At 34.5% G+C, this 15761-nt stretch overlaps 1 protein-coding gene across 1 annotated transcript; it reads left to right on the top strand.

The window, feature by feature from the left end:
• Positions 1 to 7642: 7642 nt before the first annotated feature.
• On the top strand, positions 7643 to 14631 carry LOC108678768 (the record flags this gene model as incomplete). Its single annotated transcript, XM_047884712.1, is given in 7 exon segments — positions 7643 to 7802; positions 8112 to 8571; positions 8823 to 8983; positions 9842 to 10026; positions 10287 to 10410; positions 10736 to 11413; positions 13047 to 14631. Coding segments are annotated over 7 exon segments (2493 nt in total). The 3' UTR covers positions 13800 to 14631.
• Between the last annotated feature and the right edge of the window lie 1130 nt (positions 14632 to 15761).

The following is a 15761-nucleotide window of genomic DNA, read 5'->3' as shown; positions in this document are numbered from 1 at the left end:
ATTGTGCTTCTATGTTTACGTTAATTACATATTACGAGACGGTGTCACACACACTTTGTTTTGGTTGTGACTAGTTTGATTTCACAATAAATAGATTTGATTCACATTCCATTCTGAGATTTAAATGATTGAAAGTTTTTTTTTCAAATTATAAAAACCCATTTATGCGTTCAAGATTTAAATTTTTTCCATTTTTTGCCCTATTATGTTGTTTATCTTGATAAATTCACTTCAAATTCTGAATGATTTCATATGCCTTTTGCGCATTTTTGAACGTTTTGTGTCTTTTAGAAAATGTTCATTGTTTAAAATGGGAAACTATTTCATTATATATAACATAGAGCCATGGTGCAGAGGGTGGATGCAGCGTCGCCAATATATGGGTTTTTAAGCCCTAAGCATTGCCGGGTAATTTTAAGATGCGTCGCCGGGTAATTTTTAATGAAAAGCCATTTACGATGAGTAATGAAAAACTATTTACAAGCCACGAACTTATTTACAAGGTTGCATGCATGTGTTACTCCTAATAACTAATTTTACCCTAATAACAGTCCGATTGTACAGCAAATGTCAACTGAACATGTGATAATGCAGTCTGACCACTCTAAATGTGACCGCAACTACATAATCATAAACTTGATGTTTACATTTTTTTGCGGGAACTCATCGCAACTGATTTCCAGACAAGCTTCACTGCATACTGATCAATCCAACATACCGGAAACCTTACTTTTTTTTAAATAGTTGGCCTAAGACTGATAAATATATTAAATGAAAGAATTTCAATCTAAATGTGTTGGCAAGATCTTCTGAAGGCATAAATTTTGCTACTGAAGCGTCGCCAAAGATCTTGCAATATTCATCCACTCTCTGCACAGTGGACATAGAGCATGTACCATATAGTGCATTAATAGTATAATTTAATTTAATAAAAATTAATTTTAATTTAAAAAATATAATCAGATTTTTAATTCAACATTTTTCTAACAGGATTAAATTCTACAGCATGTACCATCTAGTGTATTAAAGAATAAAATTTGATTTAGTAAAATTTAATTTTAATTAATTTTTTAATTTAATTTAATTCTACAGCTTCAACCGGTAAAAATGAGCATCATAGGAATGAAAGTAAAACTGTTGTTCATACATCACAAATTGAATGACATTGGTCCCATTTATGCGTTCAAGATTTAAATTTTTTCCATTTTTTGCCCTATTATGTTGTTTATCTTGATAAATTCACTTCAAATTCTGAATGATTTCATATGCCTTTTGCGCATTTTTGAACGTTTTGTGTCTTTTAGAAAATGTTCATTGTTTAAAATGGGAAACTATTTCATTATATATAACATAGAGCCATGGTGCAGAGGGTGGATGCAGCGTCGCCAATATATGGGTTTTTAAGCCCTTAGCATTGCCGGGTAATTTTAAGATGCGTCGCCGGGTAATTTTTAATGAAAAGCCATTTACGATGAGTAATGAAAAACTATTTACAAGCCACGAACTTATTTACAAGGTTGCATGCATGTGTTACTCCTAATAACTAATTTTACCCTAATAACAGTCCGATTGTACAGCAAATGTCAACTGAACATGTGATAATGCAGTCTGACCACTCTAAATGTGACCGCAACTACATAATCATAAACTTGATGTTTACATTTTTTTGCGGGAACTCATCGCAACTGATTTCCAGACAAGCTTCACTGCATACTGATCAATCCAACATACCGGAAACCTTACTTTTTTTTAAATAGTTGGCCTAAGACTGATAAATATATTAAATGAAAGAATTTCAATCTAAATGTGTTGGCAAGATCTTCTGAAGGCATAAATTTTGCTACTGAAGCGTCGCCAAAGATCTTGCAATATTCATCCACTCTCTGCACAGTGGACATAGAGCATGTACCATATAGTGCATTAATAGTATAATTTAATTTAATAAAAATTAATTTTAATTTAAAAAATATAATCAGATTTTTAATTCAACATTTTTCTAACAGGATTAAATTCTACAGCATGTACCATCTAGTGTATTAAAGAATAAAATTTGATTTAGTAAAATTTAATTTTAATTAATTTTTTAATTTAATTTAATTCTACAGCTTCAACCGGTAAAAATGAGCATCATAGGAATGAAAGTAAAACTGTTGTTCATACATCACAAATTGAATGACATTGGATGGATTTGATAGGTATTTTATTAATCCTGTTTATATATAAGAATGGAAATGATGTTTCTATTTCAGAATGATAATGGAAATGTTCCTACTATTTCAGAAACTTTTCTTGAATACACTTGTGAAAACTAAAGTTCTGTAATCAATGGAGTCTTTGAAATGACAAAATCATTCAATTTAGAATTTTTAGCGACAAAATCATTCAATTTAGAATTTTTAGCTATATGAGTGAGATCGTCATTTGTCAATATGAGGAGCATTCATTCGTCATTCGTGAGGAGCTGTAAGAAAAAATTCATTCTTTTTGATGTAAAAGAATTTTTTTCAATTAAAAAAAATGCAATACTTGATTTTTGGTTTTATAAGTCTAATTTTAATTGTTGAGTGAAAGGTGCAGGCATACAACTTCCAAGTGATTAGGTACTTTATAGATACTGAGCAAGTTAGTGTACGTGTTTTGAGGCTTTAAGAAGTTCATTTTTTGCCTCAAATAACAATGTTGGGTAGAAAAAGTGGTCTTGGTGGATCGAAATAATGTATGAACCTTCAAAATTAGAATTCCATCCTGCAGAAGTAGACCAGAAAAGTATCATGGATACCAGCTTTATCAAACATAAGAAATTGGTTTAAATCTTGATTAAATGAGGAAATTATTCAAATTAAAAATGAACTGATTCTAAAAAATCTCTGGTTTGCCACTATGCCTACAAATTTGGATTGAAATTATTGCATTTTAGATATTTGCCAGTCTTCAGCCAACTATTTAGAAAATAGGGTAAACACACCATATTCCGACACTGTGCGTAATTCCGACAACCCTAAACTTTTTCTTTTACATGAAGCTTGGACTTTGTTCCGCGCATGCATAGATGGATGAAATAGTGGCGTCATACTATTGCATGCCAGATTTCCGCAAAACATTAGGTCTAGCGGGAAAATGTTATGATCCGCAAACTCAGAGCAAAAGTCCCAAGTCAACTAGTGAGAACATCAAAACCCGTATGAAAGTTGATAGTTGACCTTGCTTTACTAAATAGCGATAAACTGTTTGTGTAGAAAGAATATTATGGTTTGAGACTTTTAAATAAGTCTGTGAATATATTAGGAATCCTTTAAGTATACTTGTATTTGCTGATTTTAAGTGGTAAATGAATTGGTAAATGATTGATTTAAGAGATGGTTTTAGACACATAAAAACTAATTCCGACACAGTGTCGGAATTCCGACACACAGCCGTGGCAAAGGGTGTCATATCCATAGTGGAATTCTATCTAGGATGAGAGCCGAGGCTCAAGAGGGCCTTATGGCCAGGGCTGGAAGGGTCCTATTTTTGTCTGAAATAGCCTATTGTGGCTCTAATATCATATAATTTCATAGATGTGAAATCTCGGGGCTCAAATGTCCTAAATTTGTTTGATTGAAAAAATTGCAGTTCGGACTTTGCAAATGTATGTCATTTCATAGAATTTTCCACTTCCGCAATCCGCATTATTTTACCGTTCCTGCCAAAATATCCTGCAGAACGTAATCATTGTAATGTAAACAAGGCAACCTAAACATTTTGTTGAAGATAGAGCATAGTTGCGGTAATGCCAGACTGCACTAACGCATGTTCAGCTTGCAGGAAAGACAAATGTTTTAGTTGCTGTTTGACTGTTTTGGGGTGGTAAAATTAGAGATTTGGGATAGCACGTGCATGGACTTTGTAAATCAATTCGTGCCTCGTAAATCAATTCGTGCTTTTCATGGCCAAAATATGGAATTCATGGCTTGAAAAAATGGAACCATGGCTCGAAAATTTCAGTCGTGGCTTGTCAAGTAGATATATTCCATGCCTGCTTATGGTGGTCCACCGCTGTGTGGCAGTCTGAACATGTCGCCACCCCTTGCCCTTGGCCCCTGGGCCCCCTTGAATTTGAACTGGAAAATTCATTAGTTACTCATGTTAGTTCCAAAAATGATATCAATGGTGTAAAAAATGACAATGACTTACTTGCATGATCATTGATTGTTCAGCCACTGCCAATGGGCCATCTTTCTAGCTCCTGAGTTCACTCCTTAGTTTCTCTTTCAACTCGTAACTCAAGATGGTCAAAACTTCAAATGCTGACAATACTGTCAATATCACAATAAGAAATTTAACTATATCGCAATTGGAAGAAATTGTTAGGCGAAAATAGCCTGCATGCCAAATTTCAGATCTCTAGAACAATCAGAAGTGGGCTAATTTTTGTTGTCAATGTTAACAACAAACAAACAAACAAACAATTGCAAAGCTAAGCTAAGAAAAACGTGTTAAAATACATATTTTTATAAAATCTTATTACTCATTCAAATTTAAAATTTCAATGATGCAATTAAATAGGCATGTTAGGGAATACTTTGAAGTCAACTACTGCTTAGAGAAATAGTTTTATTTTCAAATGCAAGTAATAAAAAAATTACAAAATTTGTGTCCATTGATAAAAGCAATATATATATCTATCTTTGTATGAAAAGAAAATAAAATATTTTTTTATTGATCTGAAACTACAAAATTGGGTGTTGCCAACATCATTATATTTCATACCTGATTGAAAAACAATTATCACACATGTATGACTTTCCTTCACAGTCACCAATGTATTTTTTTATCCTTTGAGTTTCACCTTTGCTATGGCACTTCCCTCATTTGCTGAGAGTATGTTGTAGCATTCATGGCAGCGCATCCTGGCTTTAGTTCTAGTTGGTTCAATGAAAGTGGGCTGTCCTCTGTCCCACTCGATAATTTGAGATATACATCCTGATTTTACTCTTTCTCTGAAATGCTGCTTGTAACAGAAGCTCAAGACAATATATATGATGAATGATCTCTATAATGTAAATATAACTGAACTAACAATGTAAATACCCTCAATTTTATTCAGGATTATGAAAACCTGGACACCAATCTCTTTCCATAGTAATTTCCATGCATAATATACATCGTTCACAAAAAGCTAAGAGATACCGGTAGTCATAATGTGTGCAATTATGACTCAAAACTAATGTAGATTTTTTGCACGCATCACTCACAGTGATAAAAGTGATAACTTTAGGCATTTTTCCGCAATATGAGCCATAGATGCAGGTCTTTGCTTGGTACACATTGCCCACAGTATTAGAAGTGATTACGATAGGCAGCGTGAGCCAATATGAGCCACAACAGGCATGGCTTCATTTGGTACACATCGCCAGGAATAATGACGAATTTCAACCCTGAGCGATGAGCACCAAATGCTGCCACAAATTTTACATGACACAATGACAGAACATACCCCTGCAGAGCTGCACACAACTTTTCTCCTTGCTATCTACCGGGTAACTGAAGATATACAAGTTTGAACCTATCGCCCGTACGGCATTCGGGCCAAATCAGCAATCGCGGCCAACGTGTTAAGAGAATGTGCCTAAACAGAATAGAATATAATTATCTTATTAGTTTTACATACTAAACTATAAAGTAGTTCATTTGCTTGCCGCTGCTGATGCTGCCATCTGTATGTGGGCTATTCTAGACTTGAAATATGCTTCACATCTTGTTAAATTTTATAAATTTGATAAATTCTTATTATTATTGAATATCAACAAATATAATTAATTCTATATTACTAATTACTTTTTGTATTATCTTTTTCTTTCTTCACAATCACATGTACTAGGATGCCATCGCCACCACATGTTTCCTAAAGAAATTGTCATTAGAACCTTACCTTGGCAATTTTAATTAAACCTGGAAATATGCAGATACAACTTCTATGATGAACTTGAAGCATAAGCATTACCTAATGTACAAAATTAGCAATCAATAATTCAAGGTACTTTTGTAACGACTGAAGACTTCACTACATTAAATATGTATTGACATCCCTTGGAATCAGCAGTCAGCTGTTGCAGCAGTGCGATCCATTGAGTTATTATTATTATTAAAAAAATTATTTCTCCCTCCACCCTTTCGAATTTCCCCTCCCCTTTTTTCAAAATATTTTCAAAACTTTAACGAAATTGAAAAAAAGCTTCAACCAAACTCTAGATCTTTTATTTGCAAATTGAACGGTTTATTACTCATTGCTGTTGCTTAAAAACTCTGGGAGGAAATAGGTTTGCAGTGACAATAAGTGTGAATGTTCAGTAGAGCGCAACAAAGTCCAGAGCGCCTCAAAATAGGCATTCAAGGTGACATGGATGCAAGACTAGACATTACTGGAGCCGAAATTCAGTCAAGGATAGTGGTTCTCACTATCGACACTATCCCAAAAATCATGATTTTTATAAAGAGTCAAATGATTTAATCACATGATTCAATATGTTTGATTTAATCAATGCCAACCCTCTGAGAAAGTCAATGGAAAGTTTATGTATATATATTTGACCTTCAACCTTAGTTTATGCATGTTTATTAGTGGTGCAATGACTGCCAATTATATCAAATAATGTGTTCATACTAAGTTTTCCAGAAGGCAACAGCCATCCTCAGGTTCATTGAATTTAAAGAACAAATGTTTTTTTGAGAAATGAGAATTAATTTGAATTTTCATCTAGAAGGGATGGTCATCAAATATATCCCTAAAGTGGGGTGGATTACTAAAATAATTAAATTTGCAAAGATATTTTCAACCTGCCTTTAAGCCATAACTGGCAGTCTCTGGGAACTGCAGGCCATAGGCTGGTAACCCACTTAGTCTTATCAAAAAAATCATTTAACTCAGTACTCACTGCAGTGAGTGACAGAGAGCGCATTTTCTCATCGACAAAAATGTGAAGTCACGAACAGACAGACAGATGGATGAACATAACTAGCACAATAGTGCATTTTTTCCATAAATGAGAAAATGCGCTAAGAAGGAAAAGCAAAGCAGAGATTGATTTATCCTGAGAAATACGGACTCATTATTTCCATACAAGACACTAGTGGTTCTGAAAAATTATTTCCATACATGTCACTAGTGGTTCTGAACAATTATTGCCATGCAAGACCCTAGTGGTTCTGAAAAATTATTTCCATACAATACCTTCGTGGTTCTGAAAAATTATTTCCATACCAGACCTTAGTGGCTCTGAACAATTATTTCCATACAAGACCTTAGTGGTTCTGAAAAATTATTTCCTTACAAGACCTTAGTGGTTTTGAGTTTGTCAGAACTAACTCAAGTGACTGAAAATTGTTTTCCATGATAGTTATCATCATATAATGTTTCTTGAATGTAGGTATAATGATTGTTGAGTAAATTTATGTAGCTCATAGCTTGCCAAGATATCTTATTTTTCTAATCAAGCTGTCCTGTTAGTATGAGATATCAATATCAAATATTTGTTATATAATGACATTTTGAAATTAATCCAAATGAAATCCTCCCAGACTAATAGATTTCTTGCGGAAAATTAACAATGAAATGATTTGTGAAATATTCTGGTTTCCTCATTTGTGTTGTCTCTTGTGTTAGATTTGGAAAAAAAGCCTGCCTGGCAACTATGGTCGCAAGAGGAAGACGTGGCCGGGGGCTAATAAGGCCTTCACTAAGCAGCAGCCAAGGGACTGAACGTGTTGAGCGCACCATCAGAGCTGTAGACAAGACCACCATATCTGGTCAACCTGCTCTTGAAGTAATTGGAGAAAATGACATTTAACCAAGGAACTTTGCAATTTCAAATTAATACTAGTGATCATGAATAGGATAGTGTGTAAATTGCCAGAATTATTTGTGAATATTCCTGATAAATATTTCCTTGAATATAGTATTGACTTCTTTCATTATTTGTTACAATTTTGTTGTAACATAAGATAGTTTTTGGGCATAAGTGCTGAGAACTCCATTAAGCCATTTAGAATAAGCCATTTAGAATTAAATGGCTTTTGAGAATCTGTCATTTCATGCTGTTGATAGTTTGTTTGATTCTGAATCTGTTCCCTAGGAATTTGAGGAAGTTAATGAAGGCCATGGAACAGAGTCAGAATTTGCTCCTAAGATCACTGCAGTGATGGGTGCAGTGAAAAGTAGCTCAGCCACAGATTGGGACCAAGATAAGCCCCAGGAAGAGCTTCCACCAAAATCTAGTGCCAATTCAAATGGTTCCTCCAACAAGTTGGACTCCACCAGCGAATTTGAGTTCAAAGTTGATGATTCAGAGATGGCTGAGTTTGATGTGGACAATACTGTTCTTGGCACTCCCAAAAATCCAAATACACCAATTGCCAATGACCGTAAAGTAGTTCATAACAACACCAGCATTCCTTGCAATGTTACTGCAACTCATAAGGACGCTACATACACAAACAAAGATGCCAATGCCTCTGGAAAATGTGTTGGTCCAGCTGCTAGTACATCTGCCTCTGCTGCCAAAACCGCATCAAGGAAATCAAAAAGAAAATTTGGTGAGTGAAGGTGATGCCTCAATTTCGACAAATAAAAGTAGATTCCAGTTATTGTTAGCTTTAAAACGTCAGGATAAAATTTGAAACCTTCTGTCAGTACTTGATCATCAATATATATGTAGCAGTTGATATTGTTAGGATTTCTTAGTTATATGCATTCATTGACATTTATAAAAAATTAATTTTTTAATTACACAAAAAAATATTATGTAAATTTATTAAAACCTAATTTACATATATTCCCTTCCCAGGTTTAGAATATATTCTTGTGAGCTTGAATGATGCTTCAAGTGCACCTGCAAGCATGAAGGAGTCACCTCATGAGTGTGTCTTGTGCCTCCCAGGACAGTCTTTCAATGCCACATTGCTGGCCAAGCACATTCATTCAGCCGACCATCTTCGCCGAGTGCTTGTGAGGAACTGGGTTCTAAATAATTGGTTCCATGTTCAGTGTTTAGGATTTTACAATTACTGATTTTTTTGCAGCAAGCCAGCTGAAAGCACAGAAAAATTTGCCACATTGACAGTATATATGTGAAATAATTTTGATTTGGTATAGCTTATATTGGTTGTAGGTGCAGAAAGATGTAGACTTAACCCTTTAGCGGGCAAGCATTGAAATATCCAGAAATTAAAATTTCAGTAACCATTTCAAGAAAGTAAGAAGTATTATACAATATATTTATTCCTATGAATTTTTGCAAATTTTGCCTATTGAAGGTTTAAATCGCACTTGAAGAATTCAATAAATGCGATCAGTACACAAAATTCTTCTTTATAATTAAAATTCAGTTTAAGCAAATGAAAAATTAGAAACATAAAAATTTAATTTAATTAAATTTAATCAAGTTGCCAAAATAAATAAATATATATATTGATACTTCCACCTTTTGAAGAAAATGCGGAAAGAGCGTCAATTCCATTGTCTGAGTCAAAATATTCATTTAAATGCTCATATTTCAATTTGTGGACTTTGCAGCTGTTGATGCTATAGATAGAACGATGGTCAGATAATTAGGGATTGACTGAGGCATTATAAGGATGCCTCAAAAGCAAACAGGAAGCCGTGATGAGGCTTTTTGTGACGCGATTTCAAGTGATCATATATGGTAACTTACCCGTGAAAGGGTTAATACATTGTTAATAGTTTTAATTTGAAACTGAATCATTCAACTTGTTTGATCCTTTGATAATGTATGAACTTCTTAAACTTCTTTCAATTGGATTATCAAATAATCAGGTATGATACGTATACTATTTTATGTTCTAGGAGATGCACAGCTTGAGTCTGTTCAACGAGTACCGTAATGAGGAGAGCACTGAAACACTGTACACAGTTCTGTGCCAGCTCATCCCCATGGCTGAGCCGCCTGTCAAGCTGCTTGTTGTGCCCAGCAGCAATCTGCAGGAGACCAGAGCTCGAACTCTCAAGATTATTACTGCCAGAAAGGAGAGGTGGGAAGGAAATTGTTATTGGTGTTGCTGTCTGGCAATGGTTCCTGGATTGTGAAGTGGTACTCTCATAGTTATCACACTAATGAAATGACTGGAATATTGAATTGTCATGTTCATAGGAAAACTCAGAGAATGTAAGATGAATGGCACAAAAATTCCTACTGCTGTTGACAGTAACCATTCATTAAAGCAAGAGGAAAAATTCCTTGTAAATAAAATTTTGTGGGTTGATGCATATTGAATTATTTACCATCATTCAGTCTGGCAACCTGCTCATCCTGGAATGCAGTCCAGGCACCTCAAGAGAAGCAAGTACCCAAGCGTACTCTTGAAGCTGTTGACACTGGGGGCCCCTCCACCAAACGTCCCAGACCTGGACTCCAGGTAGCTTTTTTCATTCATTACATGAAGTTGCAGTATTAACAAGTATTCAAACGTTTCATCTGATTGAATTTGCTTTCTAAAGCCTTAATTTTTTTCTTTATTTATACTTGATTAATATCTAGAAATCATTGATCTGTTATTTGATAATTAGTTTGTAATGTACCTTTTTCAGTGCATTTTGATCATTTTGATAAAACATTTTTCATTCTACAAGGCTAATGTATGTTTTTCAGTGCATTCTAATCATTTTGGTAAACCTTTTTATTCTTTAAGGCTAAATATTGCTGTCATTTTACTAAAGGATTTCCCATGCATTATATACTAGGCCACCAAGCCAGTCCTGCTGGTGGGGGATGAGCGGGCCAAGGAACTTTATGATGCATATCCAGCCATGCAGGAGATCTGCACTCTAGCATGGTTCCCTTCTGCTCGTATTTCAAAGCTCCTGTCAGGGTCTATCATTGCTCTGAACTCCTCCTATCGCGTCCTCATCATCATTGGACTTCAGAATGATTTTGTGACTGAACGGACTGATGGTCCAAAGAAACTGTTTATGGTCAATCCTAATGTAGATGCCATTGAGAAAAACGTCATAAGTTTCACTCATAAGATTCGTGCCATCAATCCCAATTTGAAGCTGTTCTTCACCATTCCCAATTACATTGATTTTATTGATTACTCAAAACGAGTGAAGCTGTTATCAAAAAGTGACTTTGAACGTCTTGAGGATTTCAGTAGACAGATAATGACTTCCTACAAGAGGTTGAATGATACCTTCCGGTCCATTTCCAAGTCAATGTTCTGCTACAACATGAACATAACTCTGCGCAGCAAAACAAAAGACAATGAAAAACGTCTTAGGTCTGCTGCTGACCATATGCAGTTCCCACCTGGAACCCTCAGTGATGGGTTTCGCCTCTCTCCTGAAGCCATTCAAAAAATTGCCATTGACCTACATGCAAGGGTGGAAAAGGTGCTCATCACACGCATGGATGTAGCTTGTGTAAGTATCTTCAATTTTATACTTTATGACCCTGTCTTGATATTTTTCATTTTCAGGGATATTGTGTTATGACTTGGTTCTCTTTGAAGTCTTGAGTAATTTGAAAATAATTTTTTTCATGTATGCAATGGACAGAAATTCTGTATTTTTTCACAGTTGTCTCCAACTTGATTAGTAACAGTTTTTACTTGAGTTTAATGAGTGCAAACCACAAAGTTCTATAACTTTTCTGGCCATCCCTTTAAGATACTTCAAGTTGTAAGTTCTTATTCAAGATGCCTAAATAGTAATCTTTTCTTACTTTATTGATTGATATGCAACAAGGTAAACAGTATGCTGGCACTAAAGTTGTGAGAATTGGTCAGGCACACAATTTTATAAAGACTTTTTTTACTTTGGATACATCTTTCAACTCTATTTAATGTTTTAGTTTGCTGCTGGATTCTATTTATCATCATCGAATCTATCTCCCCCACTTTTATTAGAAAAATCGGAAATTTCATTTGAATTTTATGGGCTTTCAAGTGGTAGAAAAGTAGTAAATTTAAAATATACATATGGATAATGGCATAGAATAAGTGCAAATAAGCTAGAGTTCTAATGTAGGTATTATTTGGGGTTTCATGAAGGCCTGACACCATATATTCCTGATTACTGATGCTGCAGTTACAGGTTGTTTTCTGGTGTTTTTACATTACCTTGATATCAAGTTGTGTCTGACAATTGGAAAATTCTTCCATGCATAAATGTTGTCATAACTAATGTTAAGATGACAATTATGAAAAAATTGTAATTTTTTACAATCACAAAGCTTGAAAATCACAGGATTGAGACTAAAGAGTAAATCCAACTATCTAGTTCTTGAATTGGAAAAGTTCTAGAAAAAATTTCATCAGCACACCATGCTTCATGTTTTGATCACACACAAAAATCAGGTAGATGGTACAATAGAATTTTCAGTGGGTGCTGTAGGGTGAAAAAAATTGAAAGTCATATTGCATTTTCTATAGGATTGACATGTATATAAGCAAAAATATGCTCTCATGATGATATGCATCACTTTTAAATTTACGAGCCAATAATACAAATTGTTTCAGTCTTGTTAGTCAGTCTGGAGGCATAAAGTTTTTCCATTACGATAAATTGATGGATTAAAAATAACTACTGGTTGGCAAAGAGGTTGCTTTTCCTCATTCAGCTAATAAACCATTGAGGAACTTGATTTTAAATAAATTTTTTTACCAATTTCAAAATCTAAAGTTCAAATAGACATGAAACTTCAAGCTGTAAACTCAAAGTATTTCAGAATCAAATTTGGCAAACACTGAAGATTTATTTGTTAGGACACACAAACTTGAGTCAGAGTTGAGAGGGCAGGAATGTAAATTCCCAAAGGCTGAAGTCAGATATCCAATTGAATTGTAACAAATCCTAATGAAGCTTACAAAATAAGGTGCCATGAGCAGTATAAAATTGAATTACTTTTAAACCAGTTATGCTAGTATGAAGTTAATAGTGAATACAGTTAACAGTAGGTAGTCAAGTGTCTAGTCTCCATTTTTTTGCATTTACAAATTATGGGTGATATCTGTACAGATCCTTAATGTTATATTTTTTATGACATTTCCTTCAGGGTTCTGGCCCAGAAATGATACAGAGCTGGGCTGATTGTGACAACATTATTGTCATTGGGGATCATCAGACTTTCAAGTTTGATTCAGCAGCTCCAACAGAAGTGACCAAGAATGTCACTTTGATTTCAGAGAGATTCCAGACAATGGCAACTCTGCTTGAACGTGCTGACAAGATGTTGAACCCATCTGTTGACCTGCTGGTTGTAGTTGGTTTCTATAGAGAATTTGCTCAGAATGTCATCAATGGACGATACACGATTCTTGAACCACAAGTTCCTGTAAAGGATGAAATATTTGGGTTGCTGCTGAACTACAAGAAACGTTGGACCAATCGTTTCCCACGTCTCACAGTTGTGTTCACTATTCCTCATGTTGTGGACTTTTTCCAATATAACACAGCAACTAATCCTGAAATTCAAAAAACTGAACATTTCACAAGTCAAATGAACATTTACACTCATCAGTTCTCAATCAACATAATGTCATTCTATAAAGAGCTCCGTCCTGTTCTTACAATGGGAACAACAAGAATTTGGTTGTATCACATAACAAACTCTCTCTTTGAAGGATTTGAAGATCTGCTTCAAACTATTGGAAATTTCAATGTGAAGCCACAGTTCCCCCCTCATAGTACTCTAGATGGCTTCAAACCTGGCCTTTCCACAGCCCTACGACTTCGAGCAAATCTTATTGTTTACATCTCCAAGTTGCTGCGCAAAAATTCTGTGCCTGTATTTACTAAAAGGAAGTAATTTGCAATTGAAAAACAATGAAAACAAGGAAGTCTTGATTTAACCTAACATGGCATAAGGTTTCTTTGAAGAAGTGAAATTTGAGCAGCACAGAAAGGATGTTTGAAATAGAAACACTAGCTCAAGGAGCAACTAAGATGATCAACCTGCTGATAAGAATGTTAATAGCTGTTCTAAAAGTTATTAGTTAGCCAAAGAAAAATTGATAATTATTATGAACATTCAATGCTTTCTTCAATCGATGAGGTATGAATTATTTAAATGTAGTGCCTATTATGATCTTTTTCTCTGAAGATAGTCCACATCCTATTGATGTAGCTTCATATGGATGTTAATTATTGATTTTGGAAAATCAATACAAGCATTTTCATGGGGTGGTGTCCTCATTTGCTGCATCAATGTTTATTTAATGACTAAAATTTTTTAATTGATTCTAAAATCAAACCATTCATGATGATAAACTTCATATCTAGGTTTTGTTCTCTTACCATCCCCCACTCAGGAATAAGTTGAGAATAAGAACAGTAAATAAGGTTAATCAGGTTTCTACACATTCAAGTTTGAAGTTTATTGAAATATCAGGTGAAGGAAAAAGCAAAAATGTAAATTAAGTTTGACATAAATCATGGATTTATCTACTGCTTTGAAGTTTTTCTTCAATTAGTTTGGCACTTTTTCTAAAGTGGCAAGTGCATACTATTCTCAAATTTGGTTGTGAGAAACTAGGCTGGATAAGTCTTGATCTAGAAGTTATGTGGCACACTAAGGATGGCTTCAGTGATTGTACAAACCATTTTCTGATCATTTATGTTCTGAATAAAGATTGATTGGACTACTACTTTCATTTATAGCTACAAATTTTGATGAGAATTCTGAATAAATAAAAAAATAATTAACTTATTAAAACAGAAAAGCCTGAAATACAAACAGAGCTGTGAATGTCAGTGGGGGGATTTTTTTAATGAAATATTTAGTTCTACTGAACTAGGCTGGTATCAGCTGCTCATAAAAGGTTTTTAATATCAAGTACCTATTACAAAGATGTGGATAGGCAGAAGATTCAAAAATGGAAAATTTTTAGTTTTTTAACCAGAGGAGAGTTGATTCTAGTCTGTTTTCATTTTGAGTATTTGCTAGAAACAAGTAGAGGGAAAATTGTCAACATAATATTCTGCAGGGAGTGTGAACCAAGCAAAGAATTGCATTTCTCATCTTTGGTTCATGCCTGGGGAAATGCAACTACCCCACAATCCTGAGTTGTACTGGAAGGACTTTTGCATCATGCATATAAATACAAACCTATGCTCCTCCATTTATGACTGTTCATTACTGGGATCGCAGCCATTGCTAAAAATTTGACTCTGAAAATAACCTTGGCGTCAATGCTCAGATTAAAACTTGTACAGACAGCTACCATTAGCCTCAGAGCTACAAAGCTGCAGACCTACTAGAAACACTGCAGTCTGCACTAGTTTTGTATTGTTTGAAGCCATAGCATCAAAGTGCACACCAACTTCTAAAGTCAGTCATGTTCAACGAGTTTGATTCATGCTGATTTTTGCAGAAGTTCCTTGCAAAAATTTGAACAAAAAAAAATTAATCTTCAACTGCGCCGTTGCCAAGACTGCCATCACTTCTTTTGGCTTTAATTTTAATAAGCCCTAAAGGAGCATTTTAGTGGATTGGGAGTTTAAGCCCAGAAACTTGAACATGAAAATCAGGCACATTTTTTATTTTTTGTCTTCAGCCACAGTTTATGTTTGATTTTTTTTTTGTAATTTGGCAGGCACCTTGGCAACACTTGGGTGCATAACAATTATTTTTGAAAAATCCTTAATAAGTTTTCAATACTTAAAGCTGAAAAACTTTCTTCCTCTAGCTCAGCAACCAATTTTGCTAGGGTTCAAAATTATTGCTTCCAAGTTAATTGGACCAAGACACACTTTTGTCACCTAATTTTTT

The sequence above is a fragment of the Hyalella azteca genome, unplaced genomic scaffold, assembly GCF_000764305.2.
Source record: "Hyalella azteca isolate HAZT.00-mixed unplaced genomic scaffold, Hazt_2.0.2 contig16037, whole genome shotgun sequence".
Taxonomy (NCBI): domain Eukaryota; kingdom Metazoa; phylum Arthropoda; class Malacostraca; order Amphipoda; family Hyalellidae; genus Hyalella; species Hyalella azteca.
The sequence above is the reverse complement of the archived record's forward strand: the minus strand, read 5'-3'. Positions and strand labels throughout refer to the sequence as shown.